This window comes from Dipodomys spectabilis, unplaced genomic scaffold, assembly GCF_019054845.1.
Source record: "Dipodomys spectabilis isolate Male_0828 unplaced genomic scaffold, ASM1905484v1 ptg000054l, whole genome shotgun sequence".
NCBI lineage: Eukaryota > Metazoa > Chordata > Mammalia > Rodentia > Heteromyidae > Dipodomys > Dipodomys spectabilis.
In genome coordinates this window covers 10415001-10435813 of record NW_024870731.1, presented here as the reverse complement: position 1 = coordinate 10435813, position 20813 = coordinate 10415001, and the positions used below count along the sequence as shown (strand labels likewise).

Genomic DNA, 20813 nt, shown 5'->3' with positions numbered 1-20813 from the left:
GTTTCTATGGACTAGAGCTCCACTAAAAACCTGAGGACTATGGCTTGTCTAGCACTTTCAATGCCCAGTACCTAGCATGGTGGCTGGCATATTTCCAAATAAATGAATGCATAGGAATGATCTAATTAGAATCATTCATTGCCAAATGGTCCCACAAAACTGATGGACATAGTGTATCTTGCTCAGTGGACCAATCCTGCTGAGGACAAGTACAAAATGACCCATCCAATAAAATATCACTCTTGCTTGAACAATGCTTACTGCTTTAAAATATATCTACTCTTATCTTCTTGACATTTCTAAGGTTACCCCGACTTATTCTTCAATCCTTTAGGAAAAAAATCCGAACTTGAGCACATTAAATGTCATTCTCTTCACAGCCCAGTTTCCTCATCAGCATGACCTCAGACTGCTTATATTTATAGTTCATGAAAAAAGCACTAAGATCATAAAATGGGCATTCTTAAGTCTGCCAGAGGAGATACAATGCCTGATACTGAAAGGTTGCTTCTTGGTAAGTGATTGTTCCATTCTCTATCCACTTGGGAGGAGACCACAAGGTCTTGAGCCTGGAGAGAATTTTAAGCTGCAGCTTGCTTGACTCTAGGAAAGTCCCTAAGACATATCCTAGACCACATTCATTCCATCTTTTGTACAATGTAGAAGGTATCCTATTGTTAGGCTACCTGCTGGACTTGACCTGAAGAGCAAATGATACATAGGAGCTTTGTACTGGCTAACACTGAGAGGAACTGGTCTAGTTCTGTCCTGGTCCAGCCTGCAGGTCTGTTCAGTAAGGACAAGCTCCTAGTCTGTGGATAATAGTGCCCTCTGGAGAGATCTTAATGCCATACACTAAGACAGTGTTCCCAGAAAACATCCAATTCCTACTATCTCTCAGTGCTCACTCTACTTGGGAGAGTAAAAATTAGAAACCAGAGGAAAAGAAATTAAATTAGGAAATTCTTCCTACAGGAACAGAAATTTAACCCTGTAATTTTCTGATTACTAAGAAGCTAAGATTCTTACCTCTACATGCTGTCAATTTTACATTAACTTGCTTTGTCCTAAACTTAGATCAAAATAACCCCCTAAAAGTCCCAATATTTTTGTCCTAAATCCTGAGATGACTATCCTAATAGACAGACTGGCAACTGTTACCTCTAGGCCAGATCCGAGTGTCTAGGTAAAAACAAATTTTACTGGGACAACCACACTCATTTGTTTATATACTGTTACAGCTGTTTTCACACCAGAATCTAGAAGCTATAAATGAGACATGACCCACAGAGCTGAAAATATTTACTAGCTGGCCCCTTACACAAAATTTGCCAAAACCTGTTGTATTTTCCTGCCTCAAAATAATACAGGCAATAGTACAGTACAAGCTTTTAACTTTTCAAGAGGAAATCCTAATAATCCTTACACGGTATTTTTGTATGCTAAGCAAATCAAAGTATTTTCAGATTTATAATCAATGAGGAAAATGTAATTTCCTATACAACTATATACTTTCTCTGATGAGCTAATTTCATAGACTTTAAAAAAAGTCAACTTAAAGCCAAATCAGTTCCAGAGCAATTTTCTGAAAATAGAATTAGTTTTAAAAGTAGGACTTAAACAATACATCTCCTATTGTCTCTTCCTATTAATCCATTAAGTTAAAATACCAGAACAATACAATTTCTAATCATTTTATGTATATATAAAAAACATATTTTTAAACGATTAGCTTAAATAGACTAAGCTCATGAATCTAACTATATCTGAGTAAGTGTGAAACAAGTCAAAAAAGCAAAGTTAAATATTCAGATTATATCTTTAAGTGAAAATGGCATTACTCACTGAAGTAAGGGTGAGGATCCTTTACTGCCCAGCCCTTGACACCCCTGCAGGTGTCAAGTTTCTACAATCTGAGTATGATGAGAAAAATCTGTGCTTGGGAAGGGCAACAAGAGCTCATCCACTTTTCTCCTCAGATGTTAGTGTTCCCTTCATGAAATAGGAAGTGGTTCTGAGGATGACTAAAGATGAGTAAGACATGCCAAAAAAAAAAAGGGGGGGGAAGGGAGAAAAAGAAAATGTCAGCTCTAAAATATAACCCTAAGCATCATACCTGTAAGGACAATTCTCTTGACTGCTGCTACATTCCCTCACCAAAAATTAATTCATTCACCATGCTTAAAGGAAAAAGATTCAGTACTTCTCTATCATCTTAAATTGTCTTCTGTTAGAAAATCTCAGAACAAAAAAATAAATTTACTGTCTCTGTCCTTCAAAGGGACCAGCCTCAACCAATGCCTCTCCCTTAAGCCAGTGTGCAAACTGTCCAACCACGCAACCCTGCCCGGCCCCAAAGTTACAAACCTCCTGCCGAATGACACTCGCAGTTCTCTCCAAGTGATCAGTTTTCCTTTTGGATTTCATTACGCTTTAATAAAAAGTAAAATTAGGTTAAGTATTACCCTCTAAAAACATAAGATTAGTTTTCCCTGTAATGTCATGGGTTATTCAAAGGTATAATATTATGCAAAACAGCCAGGGAAAATTAGTACAACTAACTAAAATTTAACAAGCTGTGGTGGTATGCATACTGAAGCCAGTCTATTGCTTCTTTTGAGTGTTTGGCAAGCCTCCCAGAACTATCTGCTGGTCAGACCTCTGAAAATCAACCTAACATGACACTTCAGGCTTATCACTCACCTGGTTTGAGCAAGGTGACGCAAAGTGCTGGATGTCAACTTCCACAAAGCAGACTGAGTGCAAATGGCACCAACAGAGCCTCGCAATAACCTGGGAATCAACATGGCAGCACAGGCCATGGTGCTTCCTGGCAAACATAAAACTGAAATTTAACATCATTTTCAGAAGAAGTAGAGAAATAAGACCATTTTAGCAATTAGTGAAAAGAGTGTGAATTTCTGTGCTGTTACAAAGCAAGCAGGGCCTGCCTTTACCTGGCAAGATTGCTGGCAGTGTTCAGAGGTGATTGACACACACGCACAGGACTTAAATACATAGTGGCCACTATCAAATACAGTCATGCATTACTAACAATCAACAGAGATGGATTTAGAGAACTGCTTCATTAGGCAAACTCATCACTGGGCAAATTCCATCCAGTGTACTTATACAAACCTAGATGGTATAGGTTAATTATTCAACATGGCCTTTTGAGGTGATCAAAAAACACAATAAGCATGTGTGAGGGGCTGGGAAGGTGGCTCAATGGTAGAGCGCTTGCCTTGCATGCATGAGGCCCTGGGTTCGATTCCTCAGCACCACATAAGCAGAAAAAAAAAGCCAGAAGTGGTGCTGTGGCTCAAGTGGTAGAGCGCTAGCCTTGAGCTGAGGGACAGCTCAAGAGCTGTCTAGGCCCAGAGCTAAGGCCCACGACCGGACCCAAAAAAAGAAAAAAAAAAAAAAAAGCATGTGTGAGATGCTGCTGGTATGATATGGAAAACTGCTTTACAGTAGACTATCAGCAAAAGAAGTATGTCCTAAAATAATGAAAAACAGTACACAATTATTCATCAAGTATTATGTGCCATGTATTATTATGCCTTTTTTGGGGGGGTAGAGATGAGGCATGAACTAAGGGTCTCATGCAAGCAGATTCTATACAACTTGAGCCACAGCCTCAGCCCTTTATGCTTTAGTCATTGTTTGAATACAGTCTTATGTTTGTTTACACCTGGGCTGATGTAGATCACAATCTTCCATTCATGCTTCCAGAGCACTGGGATACATACCCCATAACTCCCAATTTTATTGGCTGAGATGGAGTCTTGAGAACTTTTTGCCTGGGCTGGCATGAAACCAAAATCCTCCCTCATTACCCAACTTCCTGAGTAGCTGAGAGTACTGAAATACTGTGTCCACCTGTACTATACTTTACATGACTAGCAGTACAGGTTTGTTCATATTGGCATCACCACAAACACCAGTTATGCTGTTATGGCCAATGTCATTAGGCAATAGGAAGTTTTCATCTCCATTATAATTTTATGGGACGTATATTTGGTCCCTTGTGGACTAAACATCATATGTGACATCTGACATATATTCATGTTCTCTAGTGGTTCCCAAAACCTCCAACCAAATTGATATGACAAATTTCACACTATTAACAGAGTAGGATTTTATGTCAAAAGGTAATTGTATTCCACTTTAAGAGTTTCATGTAAGTTGTTAGTATTTGTTAGATAAAATGCAAGAGACAAACTTAGTCAGGTTTCCAAACATAAAAAGCTTAAAATTCCCAGACACTAAAAGCCAGTACAGATGGTAATACTAGTCACAACAGCCCAAAATAATGACTATCAAAAAGGCCACTCAAAGAGTAAACAGGTTATAACCACAAAGTTATACCTACCACCCAATAATGAGAATGAATAAACTGCAATTAGAGGCAATAACTGAATATCACAAATATCACACTGAATAAAAAAAAGCCAGACTCAAAAGAATATTCATTTTCTTTGACAAATCTTTTCTTTTTTCTTTTTCATCTGCACACTGTCCCTGACCCTCTTTGTGCTCAAGGCTAGCGCTCTACCACTTGAGTCACAGGGCCACTTCTGGCTTTTTCTGAGTAGTTTATTGGAGATAAGAGTCTCACAGACTTTCCTGCCTGGGCTGGCTTCAAACCACAATCTTCAGATCTCAGCTTTCTAAGTAGCACCCAGCCTGATAAAAGATTTTTTTTTTTAAGTGCAAAACAGGATAAACAAATATCTGATGTTAGAAATCCAGTTAGCAGTTATGCTTGAGAGGTGGCTGGTGAAAGCACTAATCTTGGTGCTGAATGCCTATTTTCACTTTGAATAGATTTATCAAGCTGTCCTTTTAGCAGCTAAGTGCTTTTCTGTCTGCATACTTTAACCAAAAGTTAAAAATAAGCTGGGCCGGGCGCTGGTGGCTCACGCCTGTAATCCTAGCTACTCAGGAGGCTGAGATCTGAGGATCGCGGTTCAAAGCCAGCCCGGGCAGGAGAGACCGTAAGACTCCTATCTCCAATAAACCACCAGAAAACCGGGAGTGGCGCTGTAGCTCAAGTGGTAGAGCGCTCGCCTTGAGCTGAAGAGCTGAGGGACAGCGCCCAGGCCCAGAGTTCAAGCCCCAAGACCGACAAAAAAAAAAAAAGTAAGCTGGGAGTGGGGCTCACACCTGTAATCCCAGCTACTCAGGAGCCATGGAGGATCATGGTTCAAGGCAAAATGTTCTTGAGACCTCTACCCTAATAAAACTTGGGTAATAAGAATGGTAGTGTGTACCTGTCATCAGCTATGCAGGAAGGTTAAATAGGAAGACAGCAGTTCAAGGCTGCCCTGGGCATAAACAAGAGCCCTATTTGAAAAATAACTAACACAAAAGGACTGAGGGAATGATGTAAGTAGTAGAGCATCTGCCTGGCAAGCATAAGGACCTCAGTTCAATTCTCAATATGGCTGGAAAAAAGAGGTGAGGCTTTGTTAAAATAAAATACACACAGAAAGGTTCCCTGACACTTCACTTCTTAAAATTATTGGACTATCTGAAAAGCACTGGTTAGAAGTCAACAATAATTTTGGCTTCTCCTATGTTATGCTAACTTTAAGTACTTCTTTGCCTAAAACAGCCACATAAGCTTTATTGTCATATCTGCCATTTCCAAGATAGGAAAGGTCACTAATATAAGTGACCTTGAGAACAAGTAAAAATGACAGCCCTACTACCCTGGACGTCCCTGATCTCATCTGATCTCTGATCTCGAGAATAAGTAAACATGTATATGAGCATTTTTTTCCTGAGCACTTTGGAATTTACTATATAAACTGTAATAAATTTTAACGTTAGGAAAATAGACAAGACAATGAAGTATTTATTAATTTTATTAAGCCCCTGGGCACCATCCCTTAGTCTTTTTGTTCAAAGCTGGTGCTCTACCACCTGGGCAACAGCTCAACATCTGGCTTTTTGGTAGTTAACTACAGATGAGAGTATCACATGCTTTCTTGCAGGACTAGTGTTGAACTACAATCTTCATCCCCAAGTAGCTAGGATTACTAGCATGAGCCACCAGCTTCCAGCTTCATGACATTTTTTTCTTCTTTGGTGCCAGTCCTGGAGCCTAACCACAGGGCCTGGGTACTGTCTCAGCTTTTCTGCTCAAAGCTAGTGCTCTACCCCTTGAGCCACAGCTCCACCTCTGGCTTTTTTGGTAGTTAGTAGGAGACAACAGTCTCAAACTTTCCTTCTGGGGCTAACTTCAAACCACAATCCTCAGATCTCAGCCTCCTGACTAGCTAGGATTATAGGCATGAGCCACCAGCACATGGATCATGAATTTAATTTTTCACTTAACAAATAGTCACTAAGAACCAGTATGAATAGGCAGTGGCCTACATTCTAGTGATACAGGCATGAAGAAAACAGACACTCTCTAAGACTATCAGTTCTAGCAGGCAATGAAAGAAAATGGAAAAAAAAAAAAGATAGTGGTAACGTAAATTAGACAAAATGCATTCTATCAAAACCAAATGCAATGAAGCTCACTCCTTCATAACTAGTCTCTCCAGCAAAAGGTCTTTCTTCTTGTCAGAGTATGAGGCAGCACTGTGAATAATCATGCTACTGGCTATTTTCTCTCTAGTAAATAAAAAAGGCATATGGCCTCTTTCACCTCAGAGAGAACTAGTTTTTCTTTTGTGAATATGCTTAACAAAAAAAAAAAGGTATGTTAATATCACTGAAAGAAAAAAAGGTAAAGCTTACCTTAGAAGTCATTAAGTGTAAGGCTAAGGAGCAGGCAGAAAATATGTAGGTCCTGGTATTATGCTGAGACCTCTGGATATATTCCACTTAGGAAATGAAGCATTTTTCATATACTGAAATTCTCATAAAGTTCCTGCAATGTTAGAGATAATAGGTTAAGAACGATGTTTTTGGAAGTTGGAAAAGTCTTCCTAGGTTTAAGCTGCAGATGAAAAGACTGATTACAAGTAGCAGTCCTCGTCACAAGTACTCTCTTAATTACCTGGTTCCCATCATTTTTTTTTTTTTTTCTTTTTAGGCAGGCAAGCATTTATTAGAGAATTTCTTTGGGTATTTAAAATTCTTTCCATTTATAAAACATTGATTAGAAACACTACTTTTTTTTTTCTATCGTGGTCTATAACATTTATGAGTTCTATGAGCTTTGACAATACAGTTATTTCTTCCACATCAGGTGATATGTACATTTGCATAGCGTCAGCTGTTCCCACTTTCCCACTTGTTCCCTCCCTCCCATTGCTGCCATTGAGTTGCTTAGTTCATTTTGGTCAATGTCCAAGTGCAGCTGATGGGTCCCACTGTTATATGTTTTTCCCTGATTCCCTCTAGTTCTGTGTCCTCCTCCTGGTTTCCCTCCAGTGTGCACATATATACCATATATGTGATTAGCAGCATGGTGTTATTTAGTGGTGATTCGACCTGATGAGTGGAAGTTTCTTAAGTCTTGTTAACTTTGTCATATCACCTTATGTTTTGAATTTAAAATTCACTTATCAGGGAGACCATGTGCCATTTGTCTCTTTGCTCTTGGCTTACCTCACTCAACATGAGTTCTTCTAGTTCCCTCCATTTCCCTGCAAATGCCATTATTTTGTCCTTACTAATGGCTGCATAATATTCCATTGTGTATATAGATACCAGTTTTTGGATCCATTCATCTGTGGTTGTTTCCACATCCTGGCTATTGTGAACAGTGCTGCAATAAACATGGAGGTGCATGTGTCCTTCTATCCTGGTTCCTGTTGTTCAGGATAGATGCCTAGAAGTGGTATTGCTGGATCATAGAGGAGGTCAATATTTAGCTTTTTGAGGACCCTCCAGACTGCTTTCCAAAGTGGTTGTATAAATGTACATTCCCACCAGCAGTGTAATAGGGTTCCTCTTTCTCTGCATCCCCTCCAGCATTTGTCGTTGACTGACTTGAGGATGTGGGCCGTTCTGACTGGGGTAAAGTGTTATCTCAGGGTTGTCTTTATTTGCATTTCTTTCACAACCAGGGATAGTGAACATTTCCTCATGTGTTTCTTTGTCATTTTTATCTCTTCTTCTAAGATGTCTCTCTTTAGTTCCCTTGCCCATTTAGTAATTGGTTTGTTAGGTTTGGGAGGGATTAGTTTCTTGAGTTCTCTGTATATGCTAGATACTAACCCCTTGTCTGATATATTGCTGCTAAATATTTTTTCCCAGTTAGTTGGTTGTCTTTCTAGCTTGGTTGCTATGACTTTAGCTGTGCAGAAACTTTTTGTTTCAAGGTAGTCCTATTTGTCGAGTCTCTCTCCAATTTGTTGTGACCCTGGGACTCTGTTCAGGAAGTTCCTGCCTATGCCTATAAGTTCAAGTGTCTCTCCTACTCTGTCCTGCAGGAGTTTCAGAGATTCAGGTTTGATCTTAAAGTCTTTAATCCATTTTGAGTTGATGTTAGTGCATGGTGATAAGCTGGGGTCCACTTTTAGTTTTCTGCATGTGGCCGCCCAGTTTTCCCAGCACCAGTAGTTGAAGAGACTGTGTTTCTTCCACTGTATGTCTTTGGTTCCTTTGTTAAATATCAGCTGACTGTAGGGGTGTGGTTTTATTTCTGGATCTTCTATTCTGTTCCATTGGTCTTCGGGTCTGTTTTTGTGCCAGTACCAGGCTGTCTTTGAGGTTCCCATCATTCTTAGGCCTGATGTTGTCATTCCTGGTTTCACTATTTCTCTTCCTGCTTCCCTTGTCCATCTTCTTTAGCTCATCTTAACTCCCGCTACTCAGGATGTCCATCCTTCCATAGCATTTGCATCCTGCCCTCTGGTGGCCATCCCTGAGACCTGCCACCAAGGTTGTGTTTAGTTTCTGCCCATTCTGACCTTGTATTCATTGAAGAAAGCAATACCATACATAGCCAAAGACCAGAGTAACATGGCTGTATGACATGTAAGGCCAAATCTAACTGTTAAAATTAAACACAGAAATACTGTGCTGATTAATACTTCAATAATTACTTCTAAAATAGTCTTAGTGATAGGGTATTTGGGTGGCTGTTGTGTACTTCTACTTTGCAACCCAACTGAAAAACAAAAGACATCTTCACATTAAAAGCCATTCTCACCAGCCACTAGTGGCTCATGCCTTTAATCCTAGCTACTCAGGAGGCTGAGATCTAAAGATGGTGGCTTGAAGCCAGCCACAGCAGGAAAGTCCACGAGACTCTTATCTCTACTCAACTACCAAAAAAGCTGTGGCTCAAATGATAGAGCACTAGTCTTAAGCACAGAAAGCTCAGGGACAGAGCCCAGGCCCTTAGTTCAAGTTCCAGGAGCTGTACCAAAAAATAAAATCAAACAACAAAACAAAAAATACCCTTCTCTTTCAAACACTGAGCCCTTGTTCTGTAACAGTAATCATGACCAAGAGTGCCACCTACTGACAAATAAAGCACATGTTTACAAAACTGAAGTGCCAATTAGAATTAGGTTTGTTTTCTGTTTTTTAGTGAGTGTACATGGACATGCGCGCACGTACACCGGGTTTGGGGCTTGAACTAGGGCCTGGGTGCAATCCCTGAGCTTTCTGTGCCCAAAGATAGCGCTCTACTACTTGAGCCGCAGCTTCATTTCTGGCTTTTGGCTGGATAACTGGAGATAAGAGTCTCAAGGCGGCTGGCTTTGAACCATGATCCTCAGATCTCAGCCTCCTGAGTAGCTAGGATTACAGGTATGAGCCACTAGCACCTGGTAGTTTTTTCTTTTAAAAAAGAAGGAGGAGGAGGAGGAGAAAGAGGAGGAGGAGAAAGAAGAAAAAAGGAAAGGAGGAAGGAAGGAAGGAAGGAAGGAAGGAAGGAAGGAAGGAAGGAAGGAAGGAAGGAAGGAAGGAAGGAAGGAAGGAAGGAAGGAAGGAAGGAAGGAAGGGGGGCTAAGAATGTGGCTTAGTGGAAGAGTGCTTGCCTAGCATGCAAGAAGCCCTGAGTTCGATTCCTCAGTACCACATAAACAGAAAAGGCTGGAAGTGGCACTGTAGCTCAAGTGGCAGAGTGCTAGCCTTGAGCAAAAGAAGCCCAAGGATAGTGTGCAGGCTCTGAGTTCAAGCCCCAGGACCAGGAAAAAAAAAAAGAAGTATCCACTTTTGTATGACCAAGGTTTATTCTTTTCAGTGAAAATATTTAATCAGCCAAAGCGGATCAACATATACTAAATAATCTCTAAAGCCACAGAAACATTCCATCATGTCTGCTGTCTCACAAGCTCTATCTCACCAAAACTCAATTTCTGAAAAAAATTATAATTCTAAATAAAACTAAGTAGCAAAACAAATTGACGCAAGCAACAAATTTAAGATTAATTACACTGATTGAAGCTCCACAAGTAGAGTTCCCACAACAATTCCAGGGTGCCAGGTATTATTTGAGGTCTTGGAGATACATTCCCTTGGCATTCCCTTGAATCAGGGGATGATCACAGCCTGTGATGAGTGACTTAAAACAAGCAGAAGCGAAGTGGGAGAGGGGGGAAGGAAGTATCAGGAAAGGCCTGTGAAGTGATGACACTTAGGCTGGGACCAGGACATGAAGTAGCTATTAAAGGTACAGTGGTAGAAGCTAGGTGTGGATAGCTCATTCTGGGATTCCTAGCTACTTGGGAACAGGAGGATCTGGGTTCAAGGTGTGGCAGAGGAATAATCTCAACCAATAAAAGCTAGGCTTAGGTGATAGAGCACCTGCTTAGCTAGTAGAAGGCAAAATAAAGAAAAAAAGGGGGGGAAAGGCAGAGATATTCGAGGAGAAAAAAACACAAACAAGCCTGGAGCATTATCTGAGCCAAAGCAAGTGTGAGTGGGTGACAAGACATGAAATAAAGCTGAACAATCAGGACATGTCCAGGATCACACAGTTCACAGCCTTGGGAAGGCTAAGGACTTTACCCTAAAGGCACTGGGAAGTCAATGGGCAAAGGATGTGATCTCCGTTATTTGTTAAACATTGCTCAAGTTGATGTATGAAGAATGGGTTAAGCTGGGGCAAGAGTGAAAGCAGAATATCTAGTGAGGAGAGCCAGTGTTAAGACTGTGCTAGGACAACATCTCCAGGGATGGCAGAAGTAGATGACAATTGACTATATTTCAGAATTAGAACTCTACAACTTGCTGATAGAAGGGGTGTCAGAAAAACAAAAACCCAAAATGCCTCACTAGAGGCACTTGAATACAAGAATGCCCTGAAAGATTGTACATGTACAGAGAAATCATGGTACCTTTCAGTTTCAATTCCTAGATGTTACTTTCTAAGAGAGATACAGCTTTACTGGTATGCAGAGTGTCTGGTCCAGAAACAGCAGTACTGAACTAAGTAAGGTGTGACTCTTTCTTGATTTTTGCTGTTACATCTCAGATAAATCATCTTTTACCATTTCCACAATACCCATTTACCTCACTGGATTGCTGAGAGGATTAAATAAAACAATGTCTGTAGAAGTACCCAGCAAGCAAGAGTGTAATTTCCTAGTACATGTACCTTCTCCTCCTTGCCAAATAACCTACATCACATGCTTCGCTATGGTTCTATTTTCTTCACCACCACACAAGTCAAACTTAGGAGAACTATTAGAGGAACTGCATGTACCTAGACAAGGGGGATGGGCAAGAAGACAAGATGGAAACATGAGAGTCTAATAGACCCCATCCCCAGACAGAAAAGGCCATGAGACTCTTATCTCAAATTAACCACCAGAGAACTGGAAGTGGTACTGTGGCTCAAAGTGGTAAAGTGCTAGCCTTGAGCAAAAGAGCTCAGGGACAGTGCCCAGGCCCCAAGTTCAAGCCCCATGACTTACAAAACAAAAAACAAAACAAAGATTGACTAGACACGGTAGCTCACTTATGAAATCCCAGATACCTGTTGGGATATGGGGACGCGACAAGAGAATCAAAATTTGAGGACAGCTGGGGCAAAAAGTTACCAACACCCCCATCTTTATCAGTATGCAAAGTGATGCTTCACACCTGTGATCCCCAGCTATCTAGGAGGCCATAGTTGTAGTCTGAGGCTGGCTCCAGGCAAAAACACAAGACGAGATACGAAAACTTACTAAAGCAGCAAAGCACTAATGGCTCACACCCCCGTAATCCTAAGTACTTGGGAGGACTGCAATTCGAGGTCAGCCAAATGAAAAAGTTCCTGGGCATGGTGGCCTATCCTGTCATCCCAGATAAAACAAGAAACATACCCCATTGTAAGCCCCCCTGGGCAAAAGATGAGATCCTATCTCAAAAATAACTAGGGCAAAAAGTCTTGGGACATGGCTCTAGTGGTAGAGCACCTGCCTAGCAAGTGTGAAGCCTTGAGTTCAAACCCCAGTATCACCGCCACCCCTCCAGCAAAAAAAAATTTTTTTGCTGAAGCCCAAAGGGCTGGAGTATGATTTAAGCGGTAGAGGCCCTAAAGATGGTTAAGAAGGGGAAAAGTCCAAAGGAGGGAGTCTGATTCCCAGAGATCAACTGTAATCAAGTCAGATCTGAACCAAGACTGTTTCCCAGGGTTTTATCATTTACGTGGCATTGCTTCTCTACTGAGAATGAGTGACTGCCTAGAAACAGCGACACCCTTGGTACCTAACCCTACTTTCTAGCCAAACCACTTTGTAACTGCAGTAAGAGGCCTCACGCAGCTAACATTGCCTATGACTCCCTTCCTCCCATGAGAAACTTAGGTTCGGATAGGTAAGCTGGTTTTGGTGGACTTTTGGAGACCGTCAGGCACTTCATTTTTCCCAGACACGTGATGTTGGTCAAGATGTCACTCTCTGCAACTCAGTGTCAAATACTAGTAAAACGGAAACTTAAATCCCCAGGGTCTGCCACAGACTTGTACTTGAGGCTTACGGGTAACGTAACAAATGTCCAACGATAAAAAGTTACTGCCTATCACGGTGGCGAACAACGCCATCTGCCCGACCACTTGAAGGACTAGGCCTCGCGCCCTCGTTCTAGTCTTGGTCCTCTCAGCAGCACGGTTTAGGGAACCTGAATGTGTCTGGGGTAACCTTGGCGCGGAGGTACCTGCAGCCAGGAACCGCGTCCTGAGCTCGAGGCGAAGCTCCTCCGGCACAGGGAAGGCTGCAGAGGCAGCAGCACGGTCGTTCCGGTCGCCGCCCGCCACGGGCAAAAGCGGCGCCCTCCCGCTCTGAGGCCGGCGAACGCGGGTTCTGGGCTCCCTAAGGTCAGCTGCCTGGCGCAGCCATCAGGCCGCCGGAGACACCACGGTTAGGGACGCCGGCCAAATTCCGTCACCGCGCAAGGAAGCTTCGGCGGTCCCGATGTGATGACGTAGGCAGCTGCCGCAAACCTCCCGTGCTATTGGTCACTGCCGTCCAATGGAAGGAGCGGTGCCATCTTTCCAAGGTCTCCGGCCCCTCTTCCGTCATCTCTACCGTGACCGTACCCCGGTCACCCATTTGGCCGCGAGGCTGGCGTCGCGTCATCGCCTGTGCGCCGGAAGCGGTAGTTCCAGGGTGTGGGCGTGGCGAAGATGCCGGGTCCGGGCCGGCGCCCACCGCAGTAGACCTACCGGGACGGTGCTGCGCAGACCGACGGACGGAGCGTCAACTCCCGGTCAACCCTGGTGACCATGGCGGTGTTTCACGACGAGGTGGAGATCGAAGACTTCCAGTATGACGAGGACTCGGAAACCTATTTCTACCCCTGCCCGTGTGGCGATAACTTCTCCATCACCAAAGTAACTTTGGGGTCCCACCCGGCAGCTCCCCGGAACACGCGGGGTTTCGCCGCGCTGTTGTTATCCCTGGCCCTGCCGCCGTCCTCGCGGCTCTGGGGCGCTCCTGTCAGTTTTCCTGATGCTGAGCCACTCCCCCCGCAAAGGAAAGCAGTGGGGTCTTCTTTCTGACCTTCTGTATGTTTGTCCTGCCTCCAAGCTGCTTCCTGGGATATCTCTTAGGAGAAGGGGCGTCGCCCAATGTTCCTAGTGTTTCCCCCACTAACACTTAGAGAGGAAAACAAACGGGCAAGATCCTTTGGGCTCCCACCTATCCTTGGAAGAGGCAGGCCACCACCGAGGGATGGGAGAGGTGAAGGGAAGGTGATACTGACCACGTGGTTTGATTTCATTATAGGAAGATTTGGAGAATGGGGAAGAAGTGGCAACCTGTCCCAGCTGTTCTCTTATTATAAAAGTAATTTATGACAAAGTAAGTGATACATTGAAAAGCCGGAGGGGAGAGGAGAGGGGGGGAACTTGGGTTATTACTGATTGCTCTAGAGAAGATGGCTATGTTTTAAGACACTTAAGTAATGAATTTAGTACTAAAATTCACTTCCAACTCTGGAGCTAATATTAACTGTTTCAACAAGAATGAAGTGACATAGGAGTTGAAAAATAACAGATGGAACGATTCTGCAACAAAATGAAAATAATGTTAATGCTTTTGTGGCAAAGAAACTGAGTGGTTAATGTCTTTTCTCATTCGGTCTTAGGATCAGTTTATGTGTGGAGAAACAATCCCAGCTCCTTCAGCCAACAAAGAATTAGTTAAATGCTGAAGAAACCTTCAGAATCCAAGTCCTAAAGAGTTGGTGATGAGCCAGGATGGAAATATCAAGTACAAAGTTACTGGCTTCTTTACAGGGACATCTGCTTTATGGCTTGTCAGGAATGTAGATCTTTTAACAACTGCCAGTTTCATCTTCAACTAGAAAAGTGATCTGCTCATGACATGTTAGACTTGGATTTCATGCTTAGAACTTTGAAGTGTAAGTTGGAAATATACTTGATCCATTTGGATTTCAAAAAAAAAAATCAATGCTTCCTCTCAGTTTTATCACTTTTGTATTTTCATCCTAATTCATTAATTATAACAGCATTATCTACCTCAGTCATTAGAGCTCCAAAGTTAAAAGGAAGTTATATTTTTTTATTTAACTATTAAGATTATTAAAATTAGCCCTTTGTCTGACAGTTGACATCAGCTCTGTCATTCTAACCCTAAGAAAATCCTATGTTAATCGGGGCTGCTGCTCCATTTCCATTGCCAAGCCAGTCTCCTAACACTTAATGCATATAGTTCAAGTGTCCTGTTAAAGAGAAAATGTAGGCCCAATTTCTCCATAGTGGCAAGTTAGTGATGAAAGTAGAAAGATCTAAGGTGAAATGATCAGAGAAATGGAGTCTGTAATACTCCATGTTCCTTGAAAGTCAGGACAAGATAAAAAGGAAAACTGCCAAAGGAGAGAGATGGATCAGAGGAGTGAAACATGAAAACTTAGTAAATTAAATGCTTGAATGATTTTTCCAGATCAGGAGAAATACTTCTGAATCTCTATTTATTTGATTTTTTTTGAAGCCCGGGTCTATGTAGCTGAGTCTGGTCTCAAATATGTCATCCTCCTGCCTCAGCCTGGGATTTCAGACATGGATCATCACCATGCCTCGCTCTTTGTACACTGATAAGAATGATGAAATAGTCTTTCGGTAGAGGTTAATGGCAGATCTTTGCAGCTGGTGGCAGTGCATGCCAAATCTCATGGCCTTATGTTGTTATCACTAAAAGACTAAGCATCTACAACAGAGAATAACTTTGACAGTGGGAGAGAGCTCTAAATAAATGTACCCGTGAGGACATATCCAATATGCTCCATAGCATGCAACCAAAGCAGATGTGCATAGCTGCCAAGAAATGCTACCTGCAGAAAGAGAAATATATGAAGCTAGGCTCTCAATCTTCCTTGGCTGCAGTGCTGAAATTAGGAAAAAATCAAAATCATTTACATGGAAAATTGAAAGCTCCCTTTATAAACAACTTTGATTTGTGAAAATTCACTAATCTGGCAGGTTGTTTTGGGGTATGGCTCCTACTATTAGAAAATAGTGTGCTAGAATGTGGGTGTTCATTTTCCTGATTTTGATAAATGTGTTTTACTGACTTGTTGGAGGTTTAAATTAAAACATACAAGTGGACTTTTTGGTGGTTTGCGTTTTTTTTTTTCTTTTTGCAGGGAGTGGTCTCTTTATTTGTTTAGATTTTTTTTTGTTTGGGGGTTTGTTTGGGGTTTCTTTGAGACAGGGTCTAATGGTGTAGCCCAAAGTAGCCTGGAACCCATGGTATAGCCAAGTCTGGCCTCAACTCTCACCTTTATGCATTAAATGCTGGAATTATGGGCAGGTACTACCATACTTTGTTGTAAGTAGGTTATCTTGGCAGCAGATCAGTTGCATGCAACTTGAGGCTAAGAACTTCTAAGTTAAAATTTGTGTGCCAGTGGGGCTGGGAAGGTGGCTCAGTGGTAGAGTGCTTGCCTTTCATGCATGAGGCCCTGGGTTCGATTCCTCAGCACCACATAAACAAAAAGAAAAAAAGCCGGAAGTGGCGCTGTGGCTCAAGTGGTAGAGTACTAGCCTTGAGCTGAAGAGCTGAGGGACAGCGCCCAGGCCCAGAGTTCAGGCCCCACGACCGGACCCAAAAAAAAAAAAATTTGTGTGCCAGAAGTGCTTAGAACATTATATGGCATATTCTTTTTTTTTGTGTGTGAAAATACTGTACAGAGGGGTTACAATTACATGGGCAAGGATATGGCATATTCTTGATGTGATGAGATATCTCCTTACTGGTTGAGACATTGGTGCCCCAGAAATAATACACAAGTCTTTTCCAATGTGTCAATCAAGAATTCTTACATTATCAACCACTGCAGACTTAAGTCATTTTCTTTTTTCTTTCTTTCTTTTTTTTGGCCAGTCCTGGAGTTTGAACTCAGGCCTGGACACTGTCCTTGAGCCTCTCTGTGCTCGAGTCTAGCACTCTTCCACTGAGCCACAGGGCCATTTCCAGCTTTTTCTGTTTATGTGGTACTGAGGAATCAAATCCAGAGCTTCATGTATGCTAGGCAAGCACTCTACTGCTAAGCCACATTCCCAGTCCCACTTATTGTTGATTAAGTGTATTGCAGGGTGATTTAAAGGTACAGGTCAGGCTGGAACTGGTCCCATGTTCCTCTTCTTGGCCTGTGGACTATTGGGTCAAAAGTACAGTGCCCATTCACACCACACATGCAAACTTCAAATCTGCTTGCATCATGGCTGCCAACATTCCATTGACCAAAACAAGTCATATAGCCAAGCCCTAAGTCTAGAAGCAAGGAAATAAAATGATCTTATAGAGGTGATGGATTGAAGGAAATGAAGGAATTTTATTTGTATGTGTGCTGGTACTGGGCTTGAGCTCAGGGCCTGGGCGCTGTCCCTCAGCTTTTTTAGGCTGGCATTCTACCACGTTAGTCACAGCTCCACTTCCAGCTTTTTGGTGGTTTAATGGAGATAGTCTCATGGACTTTTCTGCCTACACTGGCTTTGAATCACGATTACCAGATCTCAGCCCAATGAGTAGGATTACAGGTGTGAGCCACCGGTGCCCATCAGGGAAGGACTATTTTTGAAAAGAAATGCCATCTACCATAATTATTGTTCATCAGACTTGGTATTTCAACCCAAGCTTTTAACTCCAAATACTATTTTCTTCTGTGGCAGTTATACTTGAATAACTTTTGAAGTGAAAAAAAAAAAAACAAAAGAACACCACAAATGGTGGCCGTGTAAAACATTTTAAGAACCTAGTCAATTTCATCTCCTTGGCCACATGCCAGGCAACAGTCCCATTAATTAATTTTGTGTTATTTATATTTTGAGGTGAGTGACACTTTGGCTGTATCTTACATATTAAAACTCAAGCCATTTCAATGGAACTCTGTCAACAACAGGTTAATATCCCCAAGGTCTACCATAAGCATCCACTGGAAGATTATAGCTCTAATTATGAATGAGACTGTTGATGCATGTAGTATCATTACAAAATGAAATACAATAGCCAGAAGGAGGACTGCTTACCTACTCTGTTTCCTGGCTGCTGGCACTTTAAGATGAATTACTTTGAGTGTTTTTGCTGCAACTAATGCCCCTGTATATTTCAGAGGGGCTCAACCATTTGTTATGTAGACTCTTTCAAATCAGGAGAGCATCTCCCACTTCAAGTCTGATACAAAAGTATAGACATAGCTAACATCTCGAACTTAGACCTTGAACAAAATCTGCTGCACATAGCTTATAAATTCCTAGAAGATTCTGGCCTACTACTGACTAGCCCATCTGGCTTGGCCCAAGCATCGTCCACACCATGCTGAGTTCAGAGGTATGGCGAAAGAGGGAAATTAGTGAAATGATGAAGCAGAACTTTGTGTTTGGAAAAAAAAAAAAAGATTTGTTAATAGTTCCTCACTCTAAATTGGATAAATGTGCGTTCATTCAACAAATATGCTCCAAGTATTTTTTTTGTTTATGAAAGCTAAGCCTATTAATCACATATGGGAGAATTTTTTCAAATAAAAATATGTTACAGAAACGAAGGAAATGATGGAGATAGTTATCATCATTCAGTTGCTCAAATGCATATATGAGTTGTCCTTAAATGACTGGAAGCTTCATTCTCTATGTCAACAAGGAATTACTATGTGGACATAAGAGGCAAAAGGAGGGCCTGACCTTGAGCAGATGGTTCCTGTTCTTGCTTGCTCACGTGTTCCTGCCCCATCTGTGGACTCTGTGGTTGGTGCCCTGAGCTAAGAGGCCAAAGACATAGTGGTCACCTCTCTTGGCATTTCTCTCACCTGTAATCCATGAGTGAGGATGTTGAAGAAACAATATCTAAGGCCCCTCTTCACTTAGTTCCTGTGTGACTTTGAGCAGGCACATGACCTGGTAAAGGATAAGCCCCTTAGAGCTTCTTTCTAGAAGGAATAAGGGAGGTGGGGGAGTGAAGTGAATAGCAATGCTTGCCATGGCCTGTAGGAGGAGCCAAAGTCTCACCAGACTCCAACCCAGACCAGCAAACAGCCATGTGCAGTCACCAGCAATCACAAACTTTCCCAAGCAGAAGCCTGTTTAATGTGCGTGTCTGAGGCAGCTGAGAATTTACCAGAACTTCACCCTGAGTAGTTATGGGCCTCAGTGACATCTCAAAATGTACTGAATGGGCTTTTGTGCTCTGGGTTCCCATTGTCCAACAAGGCAATTTTGTCCAACTTACGGCTTTTTAAATATGAAGTTGGTTAAAATTAAAAGAACAAGGCATTCCTTCAACAGACAATACCATCAGATTTCACACGTGCATCATGGCTTGTAGTTGTCAGTGGATGGCTCCAGGAAAGAGCATCTCTGTCACCACAGGAAGTTTTTGTTTGTTTGTTTGTTTTGTTTTTTGTTGGTTGTGAGGCTTGAACTCTGGGTCTGGGCACTGTCCCTGAGCTCTTCAGCTCAAGGTGAGCACTCTACCACTTAAGCCACAGCACCACTTCCGGTTTTTCATGGTTAATTGGAGATAAGAGTCTCATGGACTTTCCTACCCCAGCTGGCTTTGAACTATGATCTTCAGTTCTCAGCCTCCTGAGTAGCTAGGATTACAGATGTGAGCCATCGGCACCCCGCAAACTACAGGAAGTTTTTTATCAGCAGGTCTGTTCTGAAACAGTCTGTGGTACTCACAAGCTGCAGAAATATGTAATGCCTCTCCTAAGATCTTATATTGCCTTTTTCCTTTCTTAAAGTCTGCATGTAATATACACACACATATACGTACATATGTACATATACATGGTGTTTGGGCCCAGGGCCTCACAGGCACCCTACCACATGAGGTACATTTCTAACTCTTTTTACATTAGTGATTTTCAGCTAGTATCTTGTTTTTACCCAGGGCAACTTGGACCACAATCCTCCCACCTCCCCCAGAATAGCAGGGATTACAGGTATGTACCACCACACCTAGTCTTACATTGCCTTTCTTTGGTTGCATTAGAATGTCCTGACAATGTATTCTAAGAGGGTGAAAGACCTAGGTTCCAGTCTCAGCTCTTCCACATAAAGCTTAATAGTCTTACACAGCGTTTGCTCTGCAGCAATCAATTAAGAATAGTAAACCCATTTCTCAGAGTTGTGGAAATCAAATGGGATAAAAACTTGAAAAGTTTTTGATTAACTCTGTATAAACCCCACCAAGTGACATATAACAAGAAAGATGGGACAGTTGTCACAGTTATGTTAAGAGGTTGCTTAAAAGAAACATCAGAGTAAAACGCTAAAAAAAAAAAAAAAGTCCTTTGAGAAAGGAGGCATGTCTTAGGGGGTCTTTAACATGTCAGTTTGTGCCTATATACTGCATCTTGGTCAACGTCACCCCTTTTATAATTCTCTCCCATCTCCCTACTTTCTGATTTTTGTTTTACTTCATAGCTTAGGGCCTTCTGGCCCTTGGAACTAGAAATTAACTCAGGAAACACTGGAAATACACAGAAAATAATCCTGAGGCCCAGCCATCTGTCACTCAAAGAGCTGTTTTCATTGTTCTTTCTGCTTTACTGAATAAATTTCTAGGGCTGGGAATGTAGTTTAGTGGTAGCGTGCTTGCCTAGCATGCATGAAGCCCTGAATTCGATTCCTCAGTGTCATATAAACAGAAAAGGCCAGAAGTGGAACTGTGGCTTAAGTGGTAGGGTGCTAGCCCTGTGCAAAAAGAAGCTCAGCGACAGTGCCCAGACCCTGAGTTCAAGCCCTATCTATCATATTCTCTCTAGACTCTAGTAGTTTGTGTCACCATCTTTGCATGTAGATCTGTCCATGCTTACCCAGCCACAGAGATCTCTCTCCTCTGTGGTCGCTCTCATGCTCATGCTCTCTCTCTCTCTCTCTCTCTCTCTCTCTCTCTCTCTCTCTCTCTCTCTCTCTCTCTCTCTCTCTCCCCTATATTGATACA

The 20813-nt window shown here is 42.1% G+C and overlaps 2 protein-coding genes across 2 annotated transcripts in view; one reads left to right on the top strand and one right to left on the bottom strand.

The window, feature by feature from the left end:
• The window catches only part of Oxnad1 (oxidoreductase NAD binding domain containing 1), a 39030-nt gene extending 25716 nt beyond the window's left edge, over nucleotides 1-13314 (bottom strand). The window contains exons 1-4 of the mRNA XM_042680135.1: nucleotides 13063-13314; nucleotides 6757-6889; nucleotides 2704-2830; nucleotides 2368-2431 (exon numbers count right to left, since the gene is read on the bottom strand). Of these exons, the coding sequence (XP_042536069.1) occupies nucleotides 2368-2431; nucleotides 2704-2822 (183 nt within the window). The 5' untranslated portion in view covers nucleotides 2823-2830; nucleotides 6757-6889; nucleotides 13063-13314. The remainder of the gene's footprint in view (nucleotides 1-2367; nucleotides 2432-2703; nucleotides 2831-6756; nucleotides 6890-13062) is intronic.
• A 211-nt stretch (nucleotides 13315-13525) lies between these two features.
• Nucleotides 13526-15973, top strand: Dph3 (diphthamide biosynthesis 3). The gene is made up of 3 exons (XM_042679937.1): nucleotides 13526-13738; nucleotides 14133-14207; nucleotides 14494-15973. Exons 1-3 carry the CDS (start codon nucleotides 13631-13633, stop codon nucleotides 14557-14559), a joined length of 249 nt encoding a protein of 82 aa, XP_042535871.1. The 5' UTR covers nucleotides 13526-13630; the 3' UTR covers nucleotides 14560-15973.
• The last annotated feature ends 4840 nt before the right edge of the window (nucleotides 15974-20813 follow it).

What these genes read in the sequence shown, in the direction of transcription:
- Dph3 (XM_042679937.1), top strand. Translation starts at nt 13,631, where the DNA reads ATGGCGGTGTTTCACGACGAGGTGGAGATCGAAGACTTCCAGTATGAC. An exon ending in ATAACTTCTCCATCACCAAA is followed by an intron (nt 13,739 to 14,132) that starts GTAACTTTGGGG and finishes ATTTCATTATAG; the next exon opens with GAAGATTTGGAGAATGGGGA. An exon ending in TAAAAGTAATTTATGACAAA is followed by an intron (nt 14,208 to 14,493) that starts GTAAGTGATACA and finishes ATTCGGTCTTAG; the next exon opens with GATCAGTTTATGTGTGGAGA.